The 27,912-nt window shown below is 40.3% G+C and overlaps 1 protein-coding gene across 2 annotated transcripts in view; it reads left to right on the top strand.

Moving 5' to 3' along the window:
- Positions 1 to 26,515, top strand: part of bcar1 (BCAR1 scaffold protein, Cas family member) — a 41,262-nt gene extending 14,747 nt beyond the window's left edge. Inside the window, exons 1-8 of one of the 2 annotated variants that reach the window (XM_084555820.1) lie at positions 100 to 427; positions 10,105 to 10,842; positions 18,498 to 18,647; positions 19,232 to 19,327; positions 20,112 to 20,501; positions 21,208 to 22,080; positions 22,685 to 22,774; positions 24,966 to 26,515. In XM_084555820.1, coding sequence (XP_084411946.1) covers positions 416 to 427; positions 10,105 to 10,842; positions 18,498 to 18,647; positions 19,232 to 19,327; positions 20,112 to 20,501; positions 21,208 to 22,080; positions 22,685 to 22,774; positions 24,966 to 25,511 — 2,895 coding nt within the window. In that variant the 5' untranslated portion in view covers positions 100 to 415 and the 3' untranslated portion in view covers positions 25,512 to 26,515. Of the gene's footprint in view, positions 1 to 99; positions 428 to 10,104; positions 10,843 to 18,497; positions 18,648 to 19,231; positions 19,328 to 20,111; positions 20,502 to 21,207; positions 22,081 to 22,684; positions 22,775 to 24,965 lie in introns of those variants that run through there. The other variant, XM_084555821.1, reaches the window with a different exon arrangement.
- The last annotated feature ends 1,397 nt before the right edge of the window (positions 26,516 to 27,912 follow it).

Below are 27,912 nucleotides of genomic sequence, written 5' to 3'. Positions count from 1 at the left end.
GAATGTCAGGATCCAACAGGAAGTGATGTGTCAGGTTACAAACCCCTCCCCCTTTTCCTCATGAGAGAGAGAAAGAGAGAGAAAGAGATCAAGGGAGAAAGAAGGGGCAAGCAGTTTAGAACTAGGCCAAGCTGTCTCATTCTTGCAGTGTGAAATCACAGGAGTGGCAGAATTTTTCAGGATTTACTTGACAAATGAAAACAAGACTGAACAAGACAGAAGGAAAAACAAGGAGAAGAAAAGGAAGGAGAGACAGAAGGACAGAAGGAGGGTGGTGGAGGAGATTTGGAGTAGTTTGACGATCTTTAGGGATCTTCTTACCCTTCTAGATCTAGTTGGCAAAAGTGTCACAAGGGGGCCGAACTAAACCCCTGCACTGGAATTACCACAGCCATCTTATTGCGGCAGGGACAAAATGAACTATCTGGTGAGTGTGCCTTTGCGTGTACGCCTGTAAAAACACAGCATCTGCAGCCCATTTTCTTTTCTCAAATTCTGTTAATCTTTTGCGTACTCCTTCGTCTCCTTCGGTTCAGTGTCTTGAGTGGTTTACATATCAGGACCTAGTATATCCCAGCTGTGAAGGGACTAGGGCTGCTGGGGGTTTGAGAGGGTTGTGTGGCTTGAGTTTGAAGAAAAGGAAAATGTGCAGGGGGTGGAGAGAGAAACTGGAGTTACCATTTTTAATGTGGATTCCTACCTTTTGTTGGCTCTTAGCAGGGAGTGCACAGGTTTAGTAAGACTTTGCTGTCCTGTGATGGAATGTGCAAGGACAAAAAGGTCACAGATAAAAACCCCATGTTCTTTTCTTAGAAAACTAAAAAACTAAAAACTTTTCAAGGTTGATCTTTGAATATAACAAGAATGTAAACTATCACAAATACACTGTGAATGATGTGACAATAGGAGTTTGCAGTGCTCAATATGTTCTCAAGAATGAAGTGAACTTGATACATATAATCCTCTTGTGAGCAGCTTTGCTGGATCCTAAAAATACACAGTTTCTTCCATCTATGCATCACTGCACAGAATCAGAACACAGCAAGAGGATGTCCTCCTCTCCACAGTTTTAGCTGACTTTAGAGCAAGAATTAGGATGGTTTATGGCACTAAGAAGAAAGAAAGGACTTACTATAAAAAACAGGCGTCTGCTTATTTACAGATAATGTGTACTTTCTTTGGAGAGATCCTATGGAGAAAAAAATACATAACTAGATAGATACTTTATTTATCCCAAGGGAAATTCAGTGTCCACTAGCATCAAAATACGCTTTTAAATGAGCAAATTTGTGTCATTAATTGAATTAAATTATCAGTACTGTACTTATTGCTTTGTCCCATTTCATAGCTGCACTGAGTAGGACTGTCTTCGAAGTGAGGGCAGTTAAAAGGGCCCTTTTCCTGACTCTAACTTGATCCTACCAGATTAAAATACATTATAATGAATATTAGAAGAAAAACAGTACTGGATTGAGAATTTTCAGGGATCCATAACTGTGTCAGTGGTTCTTTGTCCATGTACTTTATGCTGACCCACTGACTCATGGGGTCATGGAGGCGTGGCATTCAGCAGGAATTCCCCCTTGTCGTCCAAGAACCAAAAACACTTCCGGTCTCAAGCTCCTCCAAGGTGTTCTGGCTCAAGTGATTCACCACCCAGCCCCATCTACCAAACCACACACATAGATCCACCAAATACAGTTGTCCTCACTGACCACCGAGTTAAAGCACACATAGGTGTTACCCACACCCAGCCACACAGATGTCACCTTCAGTAAAGTTCTGCACTACAGTATGTTCTCTCATTTAGACACATGAAAACAATGTTTTAACCCACATCTAGAATTAACCTGTCAGTATATCCCAATATAGGAATTTAACGAGTGCTGTGTGACTCACACATGCCAGTAAATGTGAGTCAGTAAACAGAGTCACTTTTGATCCAGATACCATGTGCTTCTGGGACATTCCACAGAGCATCTCTCAGTTTTGGAGATGTCGGAGAGTAACCGTATTGGACCCCAGTATTGATCATATTTATGATTAGCCATAATGTTTATTATTTGTCTAGTCTGGTGCACAGGTGTTATCCATTCCTTTCAAGACACACTACCAACTTTTGAAATAAATTAATATATTAAAACAGTATGCTAGACTGTTCACCATTAATATAAACATCTATCATCTGTAACATCTACATCAATACTAATACGATTACTGTAATATGTAATGTGTAAACTAAGGGGAATCCTCTGTGGCATATTATCACTCAGTCACTCAGTCTGTGAAATCTGCTGCATAAGAGACTACAGTCGCATAAATACTGCCATGTCTGTGTCTGCTATGCACTCCTTGGTAAACACCATTACACTATGTCTGATATTTCAGAATGTGAGTATGTATTCCTTAAAATATATACTGAACAGCATGTTTTTCCCTTGGTTTCATATTACAGTGGAGTACACTTAACAAACAAACAAGAAGCTATGAATCACTGCATGTTTTTCCCCACTGCTCAGTGTGCTGAATCACGGAGTAAACAGTGCAGTCTTAGCTGCAGCTCTCGCTACAGATTTATGTGAATGATGAAACTGTCAGTGTTCACCAGTGTGGAGATTTATATTGCTGTGGTTGTGAAACTGTTTTAAACCATACACCTTAGTTTGTTGTCCCCTATAGAATCCATTAAAACACTCAGGCATTCATGCAGTAAGTGAAGCTGGATGCTAGTTTTTTGAGCTTTGTGTTTTCAAGGTTTTATTCCATGTTAAGAAGAAGGCTTTCTTCTGTACATCATAGGGACGTTTTGAGCATAATGCATGGGTGTGTCACCCAATTGTAACTCTGGCCTTTGCTGCATGTGTAAGTGCAGGTTAGTAAAGCCCTTAAACACATCCCCTGTGGATCATCTGCTTTATATTACAGATAATTTTAGTTGGTACCCCAAATTTCTAAACCTTCATCCTGTTAATGGAACCTCACAAGTTTTCTGGCTAGTTCTTGCTAGCAGCTAAGTAAACACTTTTGTAAAGAAACTATAATGTGAGACTGAATACATCAGACTGAAGTTGACCTTACAGTACACTTCATTTGTTGGAGCTACCCTTGTTTCAATTCCCTAGTTGCCACATGCATGACTGAAGTAGGTTTGGTGTTGGGCCAAGTTAGCTCTATTCTAGGAGTAATAGTTGACCAACCAGTTTTGTAAGATAAATAATTATCTTATACCCTCCATTTATCACTGTTGTGGACAAGGCGGTGCTTCTTTTAACAAGCCAGTTATGTGTTATGATTTGTCCTACAGCTAGGCATAAGTTCCAGGGTTGACTGTAAACAGGTTAAGCAATATCAAGCCACACCTACTTCAGTCTGTCCTGCGCTCCAGGCTACACAATCACTGCTGTTGTTTTAGTTGTTAGTCATAGCTTGAAGGCAGGAATTCTTTAGCCTGGAATACTCATGAAAGCAGAGGTTTTGACTAGAACTTACTAACCAGAACTTCTCATGCTATGGGCCTTCTTTAAACCCCTCATGCATTACACCAAGTCCACCTGGTGATAGGGGTTGAACACTTCTGATTTTTTTAAAGTCGACTGATGTGTTGAAAGTCGAGTCAACGTCGATGACGTCGATGACGTCATGCATAAAAACAGTAAAAAAGCAATGCTTTGCAACAATGAAATCTATATTCTTGACCTGAATACATATTGTAAAAAGAAGTTACAAAGGCTTTTCTGCAAGGTTATGAAAGCTTGAACAGGGTGTACTGTCAGCCGTAGACCACATCAACACCATAAACACTGTCAGTCTGACACTGCTAATGTGTGGCTCTCGCTCGACAAAATAAGCTCGACAACCGCAGCAACATCGTCAACTAATAGAACACGATAGTAGTGAACATAAACATATGCGCTTATCAATACTGTGTGCTGCAGATATGTATATCTTATATAAATCAGCACCGTCAATAGTGTTTAATAGTACTTCACAGCATGTTGTAAGACAGGATAAAAAAACGCAGTACATCTCTGAACTCTTTTCCATGTACAGCAGCTGTGTGCTGCAGATATGTATATCTTATATAAATCAGCACCGTCAATAGTGTTTAATAGTACTTCACAGCATGTTGTAAGACAGGATAAAAAAACGCAGTACATCTCTGAACTCTTTTCCATGTACAGCAGCTAAAGGTATAATACATTTAGACAATGAAATTTACCAGCGAATTGTTGATGTGCAGCCTCCTTCTCTCTGCTACCGCAAAATGTTTGGTGAAGTTGTTAATTGACTCCTGTCGAGAGGATTTGGACCGTTCCTCTGTTAGCGTTAGCGGATGTCTTTTCAGATGAGTGTTCTTTTCAGATGAGTGTTCATTGCAGCAGTACATTGGTTGTATTTCAGGACTGACTTACATATTCTTCATGCCACGGTAGAATGGGCTTCAATGAGTAGAGAAATCCTTTTGCTAGTGTACAAATCAGCCATTCACTCACAACTATTTCTCAGGAAGTCTGATGCGACAAGACCAGAAAAAGGGAAGGTGCTAGAGAAAGAAGGAATGAAAAGGAGAGGTAGGAAAGAAGTGGAGACGAGAGAGAGCTAGCAGAGGATCGGGGGAAGACAAGAAAGAAACAACAAAAGCAAGGGAAAAAAGAATTGATGTGCTTTACTTTTGCCAAATTTAGGATGATCCATGTTTAACCTTTCACGTTTTTAGTACTACTTTTACACCAGGTAGAAGCCAAAATTCGTATGAAAATCAGTCAACAAACGAAAAATAAAGTTCTTGGATACTGAGTTTGCTCCTGTCCTCAGTAGATGCCTCTCTTTTCTCCTGTCTCACATATTGCACTTATTGACAGAATGGCCAAACACCAGTAAGAACAAGGACATTTTGAGCCTTCTCATGTGTCTTTTTTAGGATGAAACTGTGCATTGAGCACTCAAGGTATTAAAATAATATTTCCTGCCAGAATATATTTCCTTTTAGTTTGCCCAGCTCAAGCAATCTTGTTAGATAATACATTTAATTGCCAATACAGGCCTGGTGTTTATGTATTAAATGAGATTTAAATTGCTTGTCACAATATTAGTTCTCAATAATTTTCCTCAAATTGTTCAGCTTTGTTCAGTACTGCTGTAACTGGAAAGATAATGTGTTCTATAAAACATTGAAAGGATTTACTCTTATTATTAAACTAGTTCTGTTTTACAGTATCAGAAACTGCAGGGCTGTTGCTGTGTTCATTTTTATTTCACTTTCTGTTTTCAGAACATTGTCTAAAGAAGGGAATTGTGCATGTAGTGTACTGAGTGCACGTGTGGAAAAAACAGCTTATTTTTAAGCCAGAGGGAATTCTGTCCAGGTATGGAGCCAGAACGGTGACTTTAAAATTTGGCATCCAAAAAAAAATAATTGGCATTGAAAACAAAACCAGTACTGAAAAAGGAAACATTGGCATTGAAACATTTGTATCGAAAACAGTTGTATTGGCATTGAAACAAGTATTGGCACTGAAAAAAAGAAACTTTTTTTTTTTTGTATTTTTCAATGACAATCTTCAGATTTTTTCTTCATGTCACTTTTTTTCAGAGACAGATTTTTTCAAGTATAGCGTGGTTTGCATATAAGCATACATGTTTATTCACATGCAACCTGGCCTGTTTGGTTAACTTTTAACGGCCGTTATGCTGTTATTGTAGGGGTCCGCTGGAACATTTTTATCGTCACCAGAAGCAAATTCGCGGCCCTTGTAAGATTGTAAGAGTTATTGTGTACTACCTGCGTTGAAGCTGAGCTAGCGGCTCAAAGATGAGAGGCTGTGTGGTGTGTGTGTGCGTGTGCTGGGGATGTCAGTAGCTTAACTTGCACAGCTGAAGCCCTGCTGTTTATCATGTCAATGTTAACGTTCCAGGCTATGATACTGTTAGCCGCTGTTGTGATGTATTACTTGGCAGCAACAGGTATTTACCGCCAGGCCGGTGACACATGACGTTAATTTATTTTTCTGCCAAAACCGACTTTTGGCCGTGTTCGGCGCTTGGTGGGTGTTTATTTTTGATTCTGCATTAACCACAGGTTAAGTTAGCCAACACAGCTAATGTTAGAAACATACATGTTCCAGCGGACCTCTACAAAAACAGCATAACGGCCGTTAAAAGTTAACCAAATAGGCCAGGTTGCATGTGAATAAACATGTAAATAGCAGAGAAAAAAAAAAACAGACTTAGTTCCCGCCCCCATAGCAAAACTGGTCTGGCCCAGTGATGGGCCACACAACCCACTTGGTCCACATGCATGAATGAACTGCGGCCCTTATGTGCAGTGGCGGCTCAGAGATTTTCTGTTGCAGGTGCTATGTGGATGCTCAACACTTAAGAGAAGGTGCTTTGAATTTTGGTGCGTTTCATTATGGAGGTCACATCGGACCACCCTTGGTATATATACACACATGTACACGCCCGAATTAACTATACTTGTTCCGTGAATATATGTAAAAGTATTCAACACAAGTAGGGTTGCCAACTCCTAGGGATTCCTGCTGTCATTTCATTGGTCACAGAACAGGAGACAGTCTGGGAATAGGTTTACCGTAAGTGTTCATATAAAGCGCCCTGTTATTCATTCATTCCACTGACACTTTACACACTATTTTGGATTCTCACGGTAATACGGGACAAAGTGCGTCCCGTTTCAGCTCAATACGGGATGCGTACTTTTGTTTCTAAATATGGGACGATTCCGTTTTTCAAGGGACGGTTGGCAACCCTAAACACAAGGGCTATAGATACAACATACATAAGCCTGCCAGTGTAAACCTCTGAAAATAATATTTCACACAATTTTGTCACAGTCAAGCCCTGAATACAACGGAGCAACAAACAGCAGCAACAGAAGGCAACAGACACTGTGCACGCTTCGGCCTAAAATGCTCCGATCACGAAATCACACTGCCAGTTACCAACACTAGTCTAATGATGAATAATTGCTAATATCACCTGCAGCACAAACCGTAACATGAGCATCCTCAATGGAAAGGTTCACAACGCGCTGCGCCCATTGGCCAAAGAACATCACCTGTTTGGGCCTTGTGTTTTTTTTAGACTAAAATTTTTTTTATTATTATTATTTAATTCACAAGATTCTTAAACTACATGAAAAAGACTATTCAAATATCACATTAAAATATAAATGTAAAAAATCACCCGCCCAGCACATCTTGGGGGTCTGGGCGGGTGACATCCAACATGTGTGCCACATAGGGTCCACAACTCAGCCGAACTGCAACCAGATCTGGCCCTAATCTGGCCCTATGGTGGGCCAAACCATTTTCAGAAGTGGTTCCTGACGTTTCATATATAAACGCATATTACCCACACGGTGCTTTTGATCTTCCCATTTGACAGGAGTTGCAAATGTATTTTTTTAATGTAGGTTACGAATGTGTAAACTTCTGAAATGGTCTTGTATTTATATTGCGCTTTTCTACTATTCTATCTACTGGTCTACCTAAATGCTCACCCATTCATACCTGTGGTCATTTCCCTGTGATCAAACCTCTAACCCTGGTTCCTGGACAACCCATTCTACCCACTGGGCTACAGCTGCCCATGTTACATCAAATCAGGACATAACGTGTTTTGATTGTCTTTCCCTTTAGACCAAGTTTCAAATGTCTTACAGTGTACAACTACAACACACGTTTGAGGTGGCAGTCTTCTATGGAGACGTGCACTGTTAATTACATGGCACTTGTAGCACTCTATGAAGACAAGTAAAAAGATCCTGAATTGAATAATGATGATGTTTGTATAATATGATGTATTCTCCACCAAAAATGTCATTAATAAGAAAATATTGTAAACGACTCCACCCACCCCAGATGAGTCATACCTTCTTTGTTTTGAATTAATTGCATATATAAATCCTATCAAGTATTTGTTTTTCTTTCTAAAATAATAAAATCGATTTCCAAAAAGATTGGACTTTAGATTGCTTTCAAGTAGTGCTTTCAGACATTAACTACATTCCAATCTTCTTTAGATCACATTCCAACTCTGTTTCGACCATAGTGATTGTACGGTCTAGGGACAGATATGCCTCGTTATGTTTTCTTGCTTTTACTATTGTGGTGTAAAAGCAAGAAACAGTTGTGGTGGTCGCATCGCCTGTTATATAATCTGCCCATCTTGGTACATCACTTCCTTCCTATCTCTTATCTTTTTCTCTTTCTCTGTTGCTGTGTGTGTCTTTCTTGCTCTGCTCGCTCTCACTCTTGCTCTCGCTCTCGCCCTCGCTCTGGTTTTGTGGCTGGTTGGTCTGTGTCATGAGCCCCCCCTCCCCATCCACTCCTGCTGATATGTTAAATTGATATTATTAGTGGGTACCAAGAATATAATATACAATTTTCAAGCACATTTTTGTGAACAAATTTATGAAGTATGTTAGAATCAAGTGTCTGCCTCTGTTTTGTTAAGCCCAATGTTGAGTCCTGAACAGGCCTTCAGTGTCAAGAAAAGTCCAACTATGAATAGGCAAGCTGTGTGTCTAAAGTGATAGTATAACTAGTAAGCATTTAACCATTTCCGTCATGATGTGTACCTTCTTGACATTACTATGAGTGTGTTTGCTTTTGCTGCGCAGGCAGTGACTAATAATGATGCATACAAAACCCTGACACCAATGCAATGTGATCCCCATTCTGTTCACGGAATGTTGGAAATATTAAAATGTCAGATGCCTTTAAAATATGAAATACTCACATGGATTCCCACATGGAAAGAACCTATATAAACATATAGGTTTTAATATAGGTTTTGAATATATGTGACATACATAAAATTGGCCATTTTCATATATACGCATATATGCTATATATATGCAGCATATATGCACAGATAAACTGCATATAGGTTTCATATATGCGCATATATCCTCATATAGGTTCTTTCCGTGTTGGTTGTACAAAGGAAGTAGAAGAGGTACTTACAGCCTCAAGAAATTTGAGCTGATTGTTGATGGTGGAAGGGAGTGGCAGGAAGATCTTAGAAAACAGATATTCCACTAATTAAAAAAAAACAAAAAAAAAAACACCATACATTTCAAAACCATCTGCAACATCTTCTCAATGTCACAAAACTCCAAACTGCAACTTATTCAATACAAAATTCTGCACACAGTCCATGTAACCCAACACATATTACACAAAATGGGAATTACAGAAAATTACACCTGTTCACACTTCACAACAAACGCTATAGATGATTACTTTCATGCCATCTGGCTCTGCCCATCAACTCAGAAAGTTCACTAGCTATGGGTGTCAGTATCCAGCCTCCCCATCTGTATATCTGCTAGGAGACCTTTCTGAGGTTGAACTGCCACTGAAATATGAACATCCCATATTGATCACTCTAACAATTCCTGAAAAGACAGTCCTCCTAAATTGGAAAGACAGAACAAAAATCTCTATCTCAGTGGCACCTTCTATTATCAAATCATATCTCAGCAGAAAAACAAATGGCATTAAAAATCAGATCAGCTCATTCCATACATGTTCGTCTCCACTCACAAATATCAATATTGGGCTTTTGTAATGTTAATTAGGATATACACATAAGCGCATACAAGCACTTCAATGCTCAGGTGTCTCTGGTGCCCCAGATTTTCTCAGACCCTGCCAGTGGTTTACATCCATATATATATATACATCAGTATTGCTATACTATTATGCCTATATCATTACAAAAAACTAATTAGCAATGATTTATTGTTGTCTTCTCTCTCTTTGTGTGTCTCTACTTGCTGCATTTTATTTATTTATACTTTTTTCTTTGTTTTGTTTCCTGCACCAGCTGTTTTGTCCCTGTCCTGTAAATGTTTTGGTTGCTTTGGTTGCCAATCTGTGTTGTTTATTTATCTTTTCCAACATCTAACCATACATAAGTCTACGTGTGGCTAAGGAGGAAATGTTATACTATTATGCATTTGATGAGAATGTCTGTCTCCTGTCTTATAACAACTCATTTAATGGTAGTTGGGAAGTTGAGCAATTTTGAGTACACACAGTATATTCACATTTGTCTGTCTGTTCATCTGTATAGAACGTGCTGGCCAAAGCATTGTACGACAACGTCGCAGAATCTCCAGATGAGCTGTCCTTCCGCAAGGGTGATATCATGACAGTGTTGGAGCGTGACACACAGGGACTGGATGGCTGGTGGCTCTGCTCACTCCATGGCCGCCAAGGCATTGTCCCTGGGAACCGTCTCAAGATCCTGGTCGGCATGTATGACAGTAAGAAACAGCAACAGCCCTCACCTGCTACACCAGATCCAGCTGTTTCCTGTTCCACTTCCCAGGTTCAGCGACCGCTCCTCCCTCAGAGCACCTATGCCACACCAACACCTGCCCCATCATCTGCTGCTACTATGTCTTCCTCTGGGTTTGCCAACAAGTCTCTCCCCTCAGCTCAGTACACATCCATGCACACAGCCTACTCCATTCCCAGCTCTGCACAGCCCAACCCTGATCCTGTCTACATGATGCCCCCCTCCCACGGTCCCAAGCCAAGCGGTCAAAGTGTGTATCAAATTCCTTCTGGTCCAGGTGGACTCCCTACACAGGTCTGGCAAGGACCACCCAGCAAGGCCCCAGCTTTAGGCCAGAGACAGTACCAGCTGTCTTCACAGGACATCTACCAGATTCCCCCCACTGCATGCACAGGGCCAGGCCATGTAGCAGCTCCAGCCGGGGGGACAGGAGCTGCCCAGGATGTATACCAGGTGCTTCCCTCCTTGGATAAGAAGAACTGGGAGAGCTGCAGCAAGCCCCTTGGCAAGGTAAGAGAAGGAGGATAGTATAAAGTAACTCTGCGTTTGTTATTAAATATGATTGTGAAGACAGAAAACTATCTTTGGATGTGTATATGGTCTTATGACTCATTTCTTTTAAAGCAACTGATAAGAACAGAATATTTATTATCACCATTCATGACTTAAGTTCAAGCACTTTCTTCCTCTGCCTTTAACTTTAATTACAACATGCATTCGCTGTGGCATTGTTTCGATAAGCTTATTCAGTGTCACAAGATTTTTTTTCCATCCAGTGTTGCATTCATTTTTCACTAAGATCTTGTATTGATGATGGGAGAGTCTGACCATTGCGCAAAGCCTTCTCCAGCACATCCCAAAGATTCTCAATGGGATTAAGGTCTGGACTCTGTGGTGGCCAATCCATGTGTGAAAATAATGTCTCATGCTCCCTGAACCACTCTTTCACAATCTGAGCCAGATGAATCCTGGTATCGTCATCTTGGAATATTCCCGTGCCATCAGGGAAGAAAGAATCCATTGATGGAATAACCTGGTCATTCAGTAAATTCAGGCACATAATGTTGCTGAACGTAGACCTGACCAACTGCAGCAACGCCAGATCATAGCACTGCCCCCACAGGCTTGTACAGTAGGCACTAGGCATGATGGGTGTATCACTTCATCTGCCTCTCTTCTTATCCTGATGGGCCCATCACTCTGGAACAGGGTAAATCTGGACTCATCAGACCACATGACCTTCTTCCACTGCTCCAGAGTCCAATCTTTATGCTCCCTAGCAAATTGAAGCCTTTTTTTCCAGTTAGCCTCACTGATTAGTGGTTTTCTTAAGGCTACACAGCTGTTCAGTCCCAATCCCTTGAGTTCTCTTCACATTGTACATGTGGAAATGCTCTTACTTTCATTATTAAACATAGCCCTGAGTTCTACTGTTGTTTTTCTGCAATTTGTTTCACCAAATGTTTAAGTGATCGTGATGATCAATCAGGAATTTTTTCCCACCACATTTCTTCCTCAAAGCTGGTTCCCCACTATCCTTCCAGTTTTTATTAATGTGTTGGATGGCTCTTAACCCAATTTTAGTAGTTTTGCAATCTCCTTAGATGTTTTCTCTGTTTGATGCATGCCAATGATTTGACCCTTCTTAAACAGACTAACATCTTTTCCATGACCACAGGATGTGTCTTTCGACATAGTTGTTTAAGAAATGAGAAGCTACTCATTGCATCAGTTGGGGTTAAATAACTTGTTTCCAGCTGAAAGATAATCGCCCATGCAGTAATTATCCAACAGGAGCCTCACACCTATTTGCTTAGTTAAATCCAGGTGGTGACTTTTTTTTGGCCAGGCAGTGTATATAGCTCACTTGAAGGCCTGTTAGGTCAGAACATGAGAAATGTGGACTAGGAGATTTGAGCCTCCCCTGCAGGTATGTGGCTATGTTTAGGGTGTTTCAAGCCTGTGTCTGTCATCGTAATAGTGCTCAGTTAGATATATATTGTATACCATATTAGTCCATGAGAGAAAAATAGTTAATCGATATGTGAGGTTTATCAACTTCTGATTTTTTAAAAGTCGACTAATATGTGGTGAAAGTTGAGTCAATGTCGACTAGTCAATGACGTCGCACATAAAAAGCACAGTAGAGAGTAATGCTTTGCAACAAAGAATTCTATATTCTTGACCTGAATACATACCGTAGGGTCTCACACAAAAGAAGCTATGGAGGTTTTTCTGCAAGGGCACTTTTGTTGTATTTCAGGACTGACTTACTTGTTGTGCATGTCACGGTAGAATGGGCTTCATCTTAAGTTAAGTATTTCACACAATTGATGAACCTGTCTTCTCGGAGGCGTCCGTATTGTTACTGTCACATGATCGGCGACTAGGCGACTTCCTGTTTAAAGCCTCACGGTACAGCAAAGCAGTAAAGTCGACTAATCGGTACAACCCCTAGTTGCTAATGTCTGTTGTAGGTGAGCATGCTGGGAAGAGTTGGAAGTCATAGTCAGTTTGCATGTTCACCCTGTGTCTGCATGGGTTCTCTCCAGGTACTCTGGCTTCCTCCCACCGTCCAAAGACGTGCTCGTTAGGTTGGCCAAAGGTGTGCATATGTGCAACACATGTTGCCTCAGGTCATGATGGGGTTGAACGACTTTGGATTTTTTAAAGTCGACTTCTTCTCACTGGCCTTCAGTCCAAGTTGAGCAGGATATCTTGAATTTTATTTTCTAACACAGTTTTTTAATTCACAGTTTTACTCGTGGTTTATTTGATGTGTTAATGCTTATTTTAACTCATATTTATTTGTTTTATATTTAATGGATTGTTGAAAGATTGCTCCCAGCACACCTGAGAGAGCAATCTCTGAACATATTTAATCAGACCTCAGCCACAGCTCTGGTTGATCCCTGGGACAGAGAAAGGAAATCAACATTGGTGAGAATGAGTGAAAACACAGATATGACAAAAATTTTGGCTAATAGTGCTTCGCAGCGTGTTGTAAGATAATATAAATTAGCCCGGACACAAAAGCGGTATATCTCCGAAGCCCTTTCCGAATGATGATTTGGACCGATCTGCTTGCGTTAGCGGATGCCTTTTCAGATGAGTGTTTATTGCAGTAGTACATTTGTTGTATTTCGGGACTGACTTACATATTCGGCATGTTACGGTAGAATGAGCAAGTATTTCTACACACTTGAGGAACTGCTGCTGGTTTGCTGCAATGACTTCTGCGTCCATGTTGTTATTGTCACGTGATCGACGTCTAGTTGACTTCTTGTTCAAAGTGTCATTGCCCAGCAGCAAAGCTGACTAGTCGACTAGTCGGTACAGCACCTAATGTCCGCCCTGACGATTTATTTTTGAGACCTGTGCAAAATCCATATTATAACTAGAAACTTGGAATCTTCCATCCTGTAATCTCCACCTACGGTAAATAAAGACACCGACTGAGGTGATTGAGGACATACACTTAATGCCAAGTAACTCCTTATACATGCCAATTCTTGCTTGATGTAGTTAATATTTAGTTAGTTAACAGCTACAAGGACGCAATATCTTAAAGGCTCTCATTACTAATTAACAGATGCAAGTGCTTTTTCCTTTCTAGGTGATAATAGCGTTGTGTGTGTTTTTCTGATTGCATGAGGGAAAACCTCACTGACTCAAACCCCTGCTGAGTAGATGGTCTTTAATGTGGCCCAGGATGCAGTGTGTTCACACTACCCAAGGAACACTGACTCACTTTCACACTGACTCGCCAAATATGCACCTTATACCTACAGGTATAAGGTGCATATTTGGCCAAAGGAACAATGTTAAATTTATAGCGGTTAAGAGCAAGAATAAGAGAGAGCACGCGTTTGCTGTCGCAATTCCACGGTTCATTCATACTCATTCAACAGAAAAGTACCCAGTGAGAAAAATAAACACAAATGGAAATATTTGAATTTAAAACCTTAATCAAACATATATTACATATAGTAATATTGAGTTGTTAAATATTCTGGTGATCTGATCCATTTTTAATACAGACAAAATATCTTTTATATATCTTATCTATCTGTTTTGGCTGAAGGTCTAGTTGTAAGAAAGTTTTAAGCTTAGATATACAATCTTCTATTTTCAGTTTTCACACAGAGAAAAGATCATGTACATAGTAAAATCCCAACGGACCACGGCTGTACAGTTGACTCAGCGTAGAAGAAGAGCAACAACCTCTTCCATGAGGCAGAAGTACTGGTTGCCTCATCTCATCCCACACGGAAAGAACCTATATAAACATATAGGTTTTAATATAGGTTTTGAATGTATGTGACACACATAAAATTGGCTGTTTTCATATATACGCATATAAGCTATACATATATGCATATAGGCTTCATATTTCCTCATATACCCACACGGAAAGAACCTATATGAAACCTATATGCAGTTTATCTGTGCATATATGCTGCATATGTACGTTATATATATATATATGTGTATATGTGAAAACGGCCAATTTTATGTATGTCACATATATTCAAAACCTATATTAAAACCTATCTGTTTATATATAAAGTTACACACGACCCACAACATAAATAACAAAGAGCATAGGCCAAGGGCGGACTGGCGTTCTCCGGCCCGGCCATGAGAAAAAGAAAAAGAAAGGGGGAAAAATTCTTTCCGTGTGGGGTAACACATTTAGTCTTGTTTATCTGACATTAAAGCTCACTGAAAAAGCACCCACACGGAAAGAACCTATATAAACATATAGTCCGCTGGGGGGCTGCGTCCGGCGGCTATTGTTGTGATAGGCTATACCTGTGTTCACGTATCACTGCCTATGCCGATAGCCAATCACACTGCGCTAACGATGCAAGACAGCTTTGGTGGATTGAGAGCCAGCGCTGTCTATTTTTAAGTAACATTTTTATTGAAATGGGCTTATTGTTGTTATTATGTTGCCCTCTAGTGGTTTACTCATGGTATAGACAGTCAGTGTCATTCAGTTCTAACAGCCTGGCAAATTGGTCGGCTAAATTTGATTGTATCAATGACCTGTTTGCATTAAAATCACTACATGCTGTAAAATCACTATACTGCTGTAATTGTTTTACTCTAGGCTACTTAAGGGTTCAGGTCAGTGATTACTATATGATTATGGTCCAAAACAATATCAAATGCAGTTTTTTTCATCAAGGTACATGAAACTTGTGTTGCTGGCTGGCTGGCTCCACACACCTTGCATGAAGTGGTCCGGTCCGTCAATGACTCCCGCCCCCCAAACCCCCCCCCCAGTCCGCCCCTGGCATAGGCTCAGGAACAGATAAAAAAAATGAGGATCCATCTGACGATTTTCAAGTGCAGCGCAGCTGGCTCAGTTAGTTGCGCATATACGGTGCGTAGAAGTAGATAACTTCTTCTCCGCCATTGCATTTTTCATCTTGCGCGCACCACACTTTGGGAATCCCTGTTGTAGTCGATCCAGGCGGTGCACAGTTTGGTCTGTTGTTCTTACAGTCTCAGGCGACTGCTCTACCGACCAGTAGCTTGTGCTTCGCTCCTCTGGTGTTGCTACCAATTCCCTTCTGAAACCCACTCAGGTATTGGGCTATGTGCTTACTCATCTTAGCCGCGGTGATGCATGACAGGGCCTTCCATGTTGTGGAGAGACAAGTTACTGGCTGGTAGTTGGATGGGATGGGTCCCTTCTGAGGGTCCGTCAGGATTAGGACTATCCTGCCCTGGGTTAGCCACTCTGGGTGGGACCCATCCCAGCTGGTTCATCTGTGCTGCTAGGCGTTCATGGAGTGCAGTTAGCTTCTTCAGCCAGTAGGCATGGATCATGTCAGGGCCATCACTGAGACCAATAAGCTGATACACCAGGGGTGCCCATTACGTCGATCGCGAAGGCAGTGCAGGTAGATCGCGTACCATTGGGAAAAAATGGTCACAAGAAACGTGACACTCATTCCTGAATAAGTATTGTAATACTCACATCTTTGTGCTGGTCTGTAATGCAATTATTAATAGTTTAGCTAATAATTAAGGCTAATAATGAATGAAGTGAATTGACTCATCATAACTACTGGTGTTCTCTGTCCTGCAAAAATGTTCCATATTCCTCAACCTTTGATGACCTGTCCATCAGCCCCTACTTAGCCCTGTGGCTAAGGCTATCCTCTTGAGCTGCTGGTCAACTGCATTAGTCTGATCAGCATAATTATCGGCTTGCATTTCATTTTGAACTCCACTGCAGTATTTTACAATATCTGTATTGTACCATCCATTCAAAATTATTTGCTTGCTTCCCATCACTTTGCTGCTGACAGTTTATGAGCTTCAGTTAAAATAGTAAATAGGAACATTTTCAGAGCACATTTCCGCATACTTGTGCACCAACTCATTCACCATTTGACCTCTTAATTAATCATGCCTCTATCTTCACCCCCATCCTCATTCTAATTCAAGTTAATCGCTGGTCACCCACCTCTTGGTAGTCAGCTTAACTCAAGTAAAATCCATCAACCCTTTTCATCCAGTGGGTGTAGGAGTAGTCTTTGTTAGTGTGAGAGACATCTGACAATTAGCAAAGTGTCTTACAATGAGCTAAAGCAAAAGATTTGTTTTCCCTGATTCTGTATAGTCAAAATGTCTGTGTAAAACAAATACAGATTCTCTGTGGTTCAAAAACACACAACTGGTGGGGAAATTATTCCTCTAGAAAGCAAAATGTGTTCTAATTTGCGTTTTCATCCATGGATTAAAGTAGACTGTGTCATTTTATTTTTAAACTACTACGTTTATCAGTAATGAAGCCATTAAGTGACATTAATAAATTAAATTGAACTGAAGTGAATGATGCTCTGTTTATTTTGCTAATGCTTGGTTTAACCAATGCATAGAAATGTTATAGTACGTTATGATGGGGTAAGAGAATGAGAGCATAATGGATGGTACTAAGAGGGTTACTTTTGCTGTGTTGTATACCATGTATGTTTCCTGTGTGCATTTAATGTGTAGTTTAGAGCAGGGATTCCCAAAGTGTGGTGCTCTAGAGGGTGCGCGAGATGAAAAATCTAATGGCAGAGAAGAAGTTATCTTCTTCTACACACTGTATGTGCACCTAGCTGAGACACTCGAAAATCCTCAGATGGATCCTATTTTTTTCATCTGTTCCTGAGCCTATGCTCTTTGTTATTTATGTTGTGGGTCGTGTGTAACGTAATTGCAATTTAATTAAAATCACTGCCGTTCTAATTTTATTTCCATAACTGCTGTGCTATGATGCCGGGGTTGTGTTAGCTCCGCGGCCATTTGAAGTTGCTGCAATTTTTATTTAACGCGCCTGAAAATAGTATAACACTTCCCCCAACTTATCTGCTTTCTGTCTCTGAGCCTGAGCCTGTCATCCATCTTCTTTGCTCTTAAAAGTGGAAGCTTGTGCATAACTTTGTTGCATTATATTGAAAATGTTACAGTGTTTCAAATTTGAGAGCGTATTGTTGTAATTATTTTGTTATATGTGTGTTCTGGTCATTTGAGTGTGATTAAACATGCCGCCTTTAATATGGCTTTAAAAAACACTGTTGTGTTTTAAATTTTTTATTTATTTATTTTTTTTGAGGTGTTGAGGGTGCATCAACCCGGTTGGGTCATGCGCAGCCAAAAAAGTTTGGGAAGCGCTGGTTTAGAGCAATGCATTCAAATATGAGAATGAAACTCATCTCTAATAAAACAGACTGTCATAATTTGGTTGTATATTGTCAGCCTTGCTGGTTGCCTAGTAATATGTACACAGGCATAACATTACGACCACTTGCCTAATTGTGCAGGTCTCCCTTGTGCCTCCAAAACAGTTGTGACTCATCAGAGAATGGACATGGGCCTTCTGAGGGTGTCCTGTGGTGTCTGGAAACAGAATGTTGTTAGTGGGGGCCTTTGGGTCTGTATCTATGCATGCTTAATGTGTTTTTTAGAGAAATTGACTACATGGACTATGTCCATAGAAGAAGATAGGACTTAATTTTGCAGTAATATTTTTTTGTGTGTGTGGGGGCGGGGGGGTGTACCCTAAGTGTTGAAGTATTGATCCATCCTAACCTTAAGACTAATGTATGACTTGTCTTTACTCTTACCTGCCTGTCCATTCTTTGTGGTTCTGTGTCTAGGTGGTAGTTCCTACCCGTGTTGGACAGGTGTACGTGTATGACGTGGTGAAACCAGACCAGGATGAGTATGATGTCCCGCCAAGACATCTTCCCCCGTCTCAGCAGGACATATATGATGTGCCTCCCACCCGTCAGCAGTACAGCACACAGGTCAGAATGCTCCGTGTGATTAATATCTATAATCACATCTGTTATAATAATTAACTGTAGCACTCATAAAGACCTTACCGAGTTCTAATCAAACAGTTTAATTGGTCCAGATGGAAAGTCTGGATATATGTTGCTTTGTCAATTACAAGTAAATGTTTTAGTGTGCAGAGTGATGTCTATCTGTATTTGTCACTTTTTATTAGAAAACATTATGTCACATCAGCTCGGCCACCTTATATTAGACCTTCCAAGCGATGTCTTTGCCCTCCCGTATTTTTGTCATTTGCAAAACACAGCCAGATACATGTTCATGTTCTCCCTGTGTCTGCGTGGGCTCTCTCCGGGTACTCCAGCTTCCTCACATTGTCCAAAGACATGCTGGTTAGGTTAATTGGTGATTCTAAATTGACAGTAAGTGTGAGTGTGAATGGTTGTCTGTCTCTCTGTGTTAGGCCTGCGATAGACTGGAGACCTGTCCAGTCTATCGCAGGCCTCTCGCACCGTGACAGCTGGGATAGGCTCCAGCCCCCAATGTAATATGTATAAAAAATGTTATTTATGTCTGTCTGTTCCTCTGTGTCCAGGTGTATGATACCCCTCCCATGGTGGTGAAGGGTCCCTCTAGTGGTCAAGATATATATGACAGCCCAGCCAGCACAGACAGGAACCCACAACAGACAGTAAGGCTTTGAATTTGGAAATAATTGTGCAATATATCAGTTTTGATACAGTTGCTTAGGATTTGAATATACTGTATACGTGGGTAGCTTGCATACTATTTGGCATAAGTTAGCATTAAGACTCTGTACTCCTTCTGCCACCAAGGAGTTCAATTCCTAACACCTTTACTAGACATACCGGATTTTTCCTGGATGTTTCTCCTACATAGAAAAGAGGAACTAAAATTTAATCATATAAGGAAAAGTTTTTTTTTTTAAGATGCAGATATGGTAGGAGGCTTGGAGACCCCAAAACCTCCTTATAAAAGATGTTTTATAATATAACGAGATTAAACTACACCAGGCTCGCTGAACAACCTGAGTTGAAAAAATGTATGCTTTTGTACTGAAAAGAGTTGGTGCTTTAGCAAAGCAAAGGGTGGTCACCCCAAATATTGATATTATTTGTTCTTATTTAGTGCAATTTGATTAACATATGCCAGTATTTATAAAGAAAAACAAACTATTCATGGTATTATTTTTAAATGTAATTGTCATTTGTCTGTGTTTAAAATGTGTGAATATACTGTGTAAAATATACCACATGTATATACCACATACCAGTACACAAATAGATACTGTGAAAAATAATGTGATTTAGACTGATCAGGTGTAATATGACAAACAGCTTTACCGAAAAACAACAAAAAATAATGTATTTTTTACACACATACTGTAATGCAAACAATAAAAGTACACTTGTTGTATTGTAATACAGAATATTTCTTTCCCTATGCGTCTTCAGGTCTATGACTTTCCTCCATCTGTAAGTAAAGATGTCCCTGACTCTCAGTCAATCAGTGAGGAAACCTATGACGTGCCACCCCACTTTGCCAAACTCCAGCCCCAAGTTTCCATCCCTCCTGGCCAGTACCTGCACAATAACTTTACTGATGATGACAACGAGCCACCAATTCCAGAAGATGTGTATGACGTCCCGCCCCCCATCCTGACTGATAAGCATTATCATGGCGAGAGGGGTGGGGTCAGCCAAGCCCCCCAGGAGATCTATGATATCCCAGCCATCTTGCGTTCCAGAGTTCAGCCTGCCCAGGATGTTTATGACTTTCCACGGGAACGAGAGGAGAAAGATGGGGAGAGGGGAGAAGAGTTTGTCTATGATGTCCCACCACAGGTATGACAGTTAGAGGGCCAATCCTACGTAGTGTTTGCCAAGCCTGTAGATAGAGGTCTAGGTTTATTTGTCATGTTAATAAACCATTAATAAAATTGTCATACATTTTTAATTCTCAACCTGCAGCAATTACAATGTTTATTGTCACAATGGTCACAAATATTGACTTTATTTAATAGCAGAGAAGGGCCTGTTACCTACTATTGCAAACTTCAAACCCAGTGTCCATGTCATTGTGCTCTGTTGATAATGTATCATTACGGCACCTTTGCCTTGTCTGTTGTCTTTTAGCCACAGACGAACAAGTAGTTATCTGTTAATGAATTGCAGCTGTCCTTCTTAGTAGTACTGATAGTAATAGTAATGATTTTTAAGTGATATTGACTACCAGTCAGCTGTCACAGAATAAGACTTTACGATGTTTTAGGTTCGTGTTTTGTTTCTTCATAAATATAACATAGTCAAAGTCGATACAACCTGTAAGGACGCTACCACATGGGCACACACTCATTTGCTCTGTGTCATTCTCCAGTTCTCTCCAACATTTGCTGTTACCAATATTACAAACAGCAAAGAATAAAACATATAAATCAATGAATACTTCTTAGTAACTGATTGAATTAACACAGCTAGCACTGCTAGTTTAGCTTGCATTCTGCATTTGTCCAATGTCTCTGTATTATTTCAGTGGTGGTTTGTTTTGCAGGTTGTACGTGATGCCCAGTCAACCAGTGACGAGCTGACCATGTCTTTCAAGCGGCTGTCTGCTTCCAGTACAGGAAGCACACGGAGCAACCACTCAGCTTCATCATTAGACCTAGTCCCAGTCCGTGATACTTCCTCACTTACTGCTTCTGGCACCATTCCAGGGAAACCCCTCATTTTGGACCTGGATCAGGCCATGGAGCGTCTGACCCGCCTCCAGCAAGCTGTTGAGTCCAGCATTTCCCTCATGATGTCATTCATCACAGGTAATTGGAGATGCCCTGCTTACCTGGAGGGGAATCTCCCCTCCATTCATCAGGCTGCAGACCGGGTGCGTGCCACTGTCAGAGACTTCCTGGAATTTGCTAGGGGAGCAGTGGCAAATGCAGCCCAGGCCACGGACCGTTCACTGCAGATCAAGCTGGGCCGTCAGGTAGGGAAGATGGAAGAGGTCTTCCAGAATTTGATTCAACATACTCAGAGCTTAGACACAATATCTTGGTCACATACGGCACTCACAACACCGCCAGCCGGAGGGGATGACTTAGATCGACTAATCATGACTGCACGAGGCATACCTGATGACACCAAGCAGCTTGCTTCGTTTCTCCACGGTAATGCCTCACTACTCTTCAAACGAAGCACCCGGCAGCAGCAGCAGCTACCTCTTCCTCCAATCCCAGGAGAGATCAGTGGTAACATGACAGGATCAGGAAGTGGAAACTTTCAGGGAGGAGAGAAGGTGAACATTCAATCACGGCCTCTCCCCTCTCCACCAAAGTTTACATCTGCAGAGCAGGAGGAGGTTGTGGACAGCCCATATGAGACCACAGAGCAAGGCTGGATGGAAGACTATGACTACGTGCACCTACAAGTACGCACTGACACACAATATTTAAACACTTTAATGCAACTTGATGCATTTTAGCTTGATAATAAGACTACACTGGAACCAATCTGAGCAGTTTGGTTGCCAGCGGAAGCTGGTAGTAAAGAAGTAATAATAACCAGCATGAATTCCAGAACAAGCAGAACGAAGTGCAAACCTCTTTTGATGGATTTGTTCATTCTGAGTAAAGTTTGGAAAAAGTGTAGTATTATTACAAAGCCATTAGATAGCATTGAGTCATTGATGCACGTCTGTGGACCTGATTTTTGTAATTTGTCCCACACCCTTGGTACTAGTCTTATCCTTGTTGGTTGCTTATCAGCCAGTTGAGTATGTTGAACTGGCAGCAGTGCCAATTTTCACAAACATTTGGAGTGAAAACATTGCTGAGAAGTTGATCAGCGTGATTCAGGAAAGGCCAACTCTGCACAATAGTTTGTGGCCCTGTTGTAAGTTAGTTCCAGTATTGTTCTTGCTGGTCCTGTTTATCAGTGAGACATAAGTCATACGTTACTTGTGATGTGTTTTCAAGTTTGGGCTGTAACTAAGACAAATGACATAACTCTTTGTCTGTGCATTGTTCTTCCAGGGAAAGGAAGAGTTTGAAAAAAACCAAAGACAGCTGCTGGAGAAAGGCAACATTATCCGACAAAACAAGACACAACTGGAACAGCAACAGGTACCTGTCTCTGTGCTTACTTGTCCTCTCCTCCCTCAGTGTACAACTTTCACTTTATTTGTTCTATTCGTGTGACCATACGTGGAAGATTAAATGAGTCGGTCAACTGTGGTCATTAAAAGCATAATCAGAATTTCAGCTCCTTTATGGTGCTTGGCTACTAGGAGACAACCTGCCGCACACAGTTGTGACATATTGTTGCTACAGTGTAAAGCTTTTAGGAAGCCTTATCTGTAATAGAAAACAATTTTTAGAAATTCTACATTGTTATTCTGCCCACATTCCACCAGTATGTGGATGTCCCCACAAGGAAAGTGGTGGGGGAAAGAATTGTGTTTTGGCAAGGTAACCATGCAACAAAACCCCCACTTTGTCTGCTACCTGTTGTCCTCCTCCTACCTTACAAACTGGAACTGAAAAGCATCAAGACAGTTTTCAAAGAAGAGTGTCAAGTTCAGTACCCATATTCCAACCCCTTAATCATCTTGTTCATTAAGCACAGTTTTTATATATAACCTTATAGTTATAGATAACCTTTAAGATTTATATTGAACTGCAATGCATTTATTCACATTTTACCCAATTTAATTGTATTACAGAGAAATACTCTGGTAATGAACAGACTGAACTTACAGAGATTAAAATGTGCCATTTCTATTTTATTTTCACAAGCATATAGTCTGTATCATTTCTGTCATTACAGTACACAGCTTAACAAATGTACATTCATGGATGCACACAAAGTATGCAACATCTAAGGAACCTTGGAGTTATGTTTGACCCGGCAAATACTACAATTTTAGCTTCTCTTTATTGGCTCCCTGTAAAATCCATAAACATCCATATAATTTTATAGAGCCCAAGAGATCCCAACAGATCAATTTGCAGGCTTACTTGTGGTTCCTAGAGTTTCAAAAAGTAGAATTGGGGGTAAAGCCTTTAGCTTCCAGGCACCTCTCTTCTGGAATCCACTGCCAGTTTAAGTTCGGGACCCTCTCTACATTAAGGATAGCCTTGAGACTTTCCTTCTTGATAAAGCATAGTTAGGGCTGGCTCAGGTTACGTTGTACCATCCTTTAGTTATGCTGGTTGCGCTAGACTTTTTTGTTGTCTGTCATTTTGACTGACAGAGTCATAAAAATCCTGTTTTACCCGTCACTTTAATTTTTTAAAATGATAATAATGCAATTCAATAGCATTTCATTTTCATTAAAATTTCATTAACTTCTTGTCCGTACTCGGACCAGGACTGCTAGCGCTAACAGCTCTTAGATGGCACCGTAGGGTTGAAGTGCTTCTGTGATATACAAACTCTTTTATTTTGCACAATTTGCACAAAAACTCGTCAGTCCTAGCAACGTGCTTTCATCTGATTCCTCCATTTTGTCAAAATGACAAATGACCTTCAGATTTTTCCATCACAGTTTTAAAAAAACGGTCAATGACGGAAAATATCCAGTTAACGCGACCCCTGGCTGGTATAGGCCTAGGTTGCTGAGAGATGATGCACTGAGCACCTTTCCTCTACTCTCTTCTCTTTTGAACTGAGCTCCCGTCCTCTAATTTCTTCTTGTTTTACAAATCATGCATATGTGTGCTACTACAGTATAGCATATTAATAGCTGAGTGTCCCTCTCTCTATCTCCCTTTCCCTAACTTACCTGTAATAGAACAACTGGTATCACTACCAGCTTTATTTGTATTCATTATCAATCTTTCATACAAGCAGATGGGTGCCTCCATATGAGTTGGGTTCTGCTCAGAGTTTCATCCTGTTAATAGCGTCTTGAGATAATTTGTATTGTTATTGACACTATATAATTAAAATCGAATTAAGGAGGAATATGTTATTTTAGCTTTGTTTTTGAATATACCATGACCTGGATGACTGAGAACCTTCACAATCAAAGGAACTCGTCATTCCCACATCAAACACATGTCATCCCAGCCTGAGCCAAAATCATACATAGTGCCAGAAAATCATCAATATCTGCACTGCCAGCCTCTCAGATATGAAAGCATTTTTTCAGAGATGTTCTCCCTTGCTTCACCTGGTTACAAAACATCAGCAAAGCTGCAAAGTAACAAAATGTTTAGGATCATATACATCAGCACATTTTTCTCAGTGATGATCAATTAGTTACTCATTGTAGAGCTAATAAGTATGTCCTTCCTCCTCGTCTTCTTCCAGATTACACAGTTTGAGCGGTTGGAGCAGGAAGTCAGCCGGCCAATCAATAATGACATGACGGGCTGGGTCCCACCCCCCCACCACCCTTTGGCAAACCAGCTTGCCCATAACAGCTCTGGAGGCCCCTCATCCTCCAAGCTATGTCACGGCGACCAGCAGATCCTCCTCTTCTACCAGGAGCAATGTGAGCAGAACATCACCACCGTAACAAATGCCATCGATGCCTTCTTTACTGCCATAAACTCCAACCAGCCACCAAAGATCTTTGTGGCACACAGCAAATTTGTCATCCTCAGTGCGCACAAGCTGGTGTTTATTGGTGACACACTATCACGTCAGGCCAAGTCTCCGGAGGTGAGGGCCCGGGTGGCCCAGAGCAGCAACAATCTCTGTGAAAAACTCAAAGACATCGTGATCAGTACAAAGACAGCAGCACTTCAGTATCCCTCCCCTGGAGCAGCCAGAGAGATGACTGAGAGGATGAACGAGCTGGCAGGCTGTACACAGCAGTTCAGGATGGTGTTGGGGACACTACTGATGATATAAGGGAGGGAGGGGGAAGAGAATACAAACAAAACAGTGACAGAATAACATGGGATGGACCCTATGTGCCCCTGCAGCACGAGTTCTGCAAACCTGGAGCTCCCTGTAGCCCCGAATGGTTGACAGGGTGAGGCTTTCCATCTCTTACATATTCTGCACATGTAGAATGGAACTATATGACTCTAAAACAGGGGATGTCTGTGATGGGGTCACAGTTTCACAGCCACAGAATCAATTACATCCATTCCGTGATCCCTGTCTTTGTTTCCTTTAACTGGGACCATTCCTCTTGCATCACTCCTTCCTCTGTGTGCTTTTTACTCGAGACAAACTAAAAACATTTTAACTTCAGAGGCTGGGCCAATGGCTGTAAACTAATCACTGTAAATAGAGTGTATTTATGTTACCCACTTAGTAAGAAAGCCTGAAAGAAAAAGAACTTCAAGAATATAAATATAAATAAATTGTTCTTTTTTTGTTTTGAAGAAAGAAAAGATGAAAACACAAGTGTAGTTTTTTTGACTGTATAATTGCTATTAATTCCAAATAATTACGGCTATGATTCTTAGTATTGTTATTGTTATGATGTGTAAATCCTAGCAGATATGTATGACTCTGTGTTGTAAACTGTTTATGCTCTTTTCCATCCCTGACAAAGTCACACTTTCCAAAAAAAACACACTGGAGCACACAACCATCTTCAAATGTCACCTATGATCTAATGCTGCCGTGATGCCGGTTTGATTGAACAGTATGTAACCACCTGGGACTCAATAAATTGTCTCAGGTGGTTTCTGCCCACCAGGCATTGCATAATTTCCAAAACATTTCCACACAACTGTACAGCTGCACTACTGCAGGTGCTGTTAATGATGATCTCAGTACCACCACAGATGCTTTTTGTTTTTTTGAAAACTGTATGTATGTTGATTTGTAACAGGCATGTATTAGAAAAGAAATTATGTAAGACAGCAAATCCTATTAAACTTGCATTTCTTTTTTTCTGGCACAGTGATATACTTTTTAAAATACGGAAATGTTTCAGTTATATGGAATCACCTGACAATGTTGTGTAGGCTAGGATAAGTGTTTTGCCCTAATTTCTTAATGTAATACCAAAGATGATCTCAACATACTCAAACTCAGTGCTTAGTGAGTGGTATCTGAGTGTTACATTATTGTTTTGCAAACTGCTTGTAGTTTTCTGAATTTTGAGTCAGGGTCTCACTTGTTTAACATTTACTGAATGCTCACTTGGATTTCGAGCCAAACTAATTGACATGTTAAGAAAGTTACTGTGGTTAAACCTTGTTCAAATGGATTACCAAAATGTCAGGTATAGTCTCTGCAAACAGCAGTTTGCATATCACGGCTCAACAACCAGCATGGCATACCATCAAAAACACTATGGTGATATGACTATTCTAGAATACCACATCAACTTTCTTGTGTAATAGTTGAGGCATTTAATATGTACACATCAGAAACATTGAGCAGGTACATGCTGGTTGAGTCTGTTATCATTTCAGTATAAAATAAATGCATGAACATTTTTTAATATGTACAAATGCTAGCTTTTAAGCTAGGCTAATGAGACAACTAGGTAGAGTGAACTCAGTGCACTACGGCCAGTTTAGTTAATTTAAAGAATATGTTGATATTTATTTGCCCACAGCCCATCGATTGGTTGGAGGCAATTTACACTTTTATTCATTCAACCAAGATTTCATTTCATTGGCTACAGTCTCAGCAGTCCACCCAGTTTGCTTCAAGACAATTAAAACATTCCAGGAAAATGAATAATGGGGAAAAAATATGCCATAGAGCCACAGTCTGAAAGGGACATTTGAACAATGATTGTATTGATTTTCAAAACCAATTAGAAAAATAGATACATCAGGTAGACAAGACAGGAAAATAACTGACAGAACTTTACTGTAGTCATATGAATTTAAAATGATCACATTAATTGAAAAAACAGAGAAAGGAAAAGTAAAATACAAAAACATAAATTCAAATAAAAAAAGTAATTCTCCTTTCTACATTACTTGAGCATTTTCCTTTTCCATTGTTTTTTCCCCATATCAAAATGAAAGGTCTTTTAATCCTTTTAAATATAAGTGATTTTCTACAATGACAACTTTTGGAGCCATTGACATGCAATTTATAATGTCAAAACATGACATATGTTAATTAAGAGCCATTTGTTTTGGAAAATCATTTCATTTAGAAATATACCTTTAGTGTGTAGACATCGATTATGCCCAGAATTTTATATATTGATTTATACTATACTTTTGTAAGGCAAAAGTAAGACTTAACAGGTTTATGCTGCATCATGTGTACATCCTCAGCATCAAATATTTGATTAGAAAATTGCTGCTAATGTAAAAATGTGAAAAAT

Source organism: Chelon labrosus (genome assembly GCF_963514085.1).
Source record: "Chelon labrosus genome assembly, chromosome: 11".
Taxonomy (NCBI): domain Eukaryota; kingdom Metazoa; phylum Chordata; class Actinopteri; order Mugiliformes; family Mugilidae; genus Chelon; species Chelon labrosus.
The sequence above is the reverse complement of the archived record's forward strand: the minus strand, read 5'-3'. Positions and strand labels throughout refer to the sequence as shown.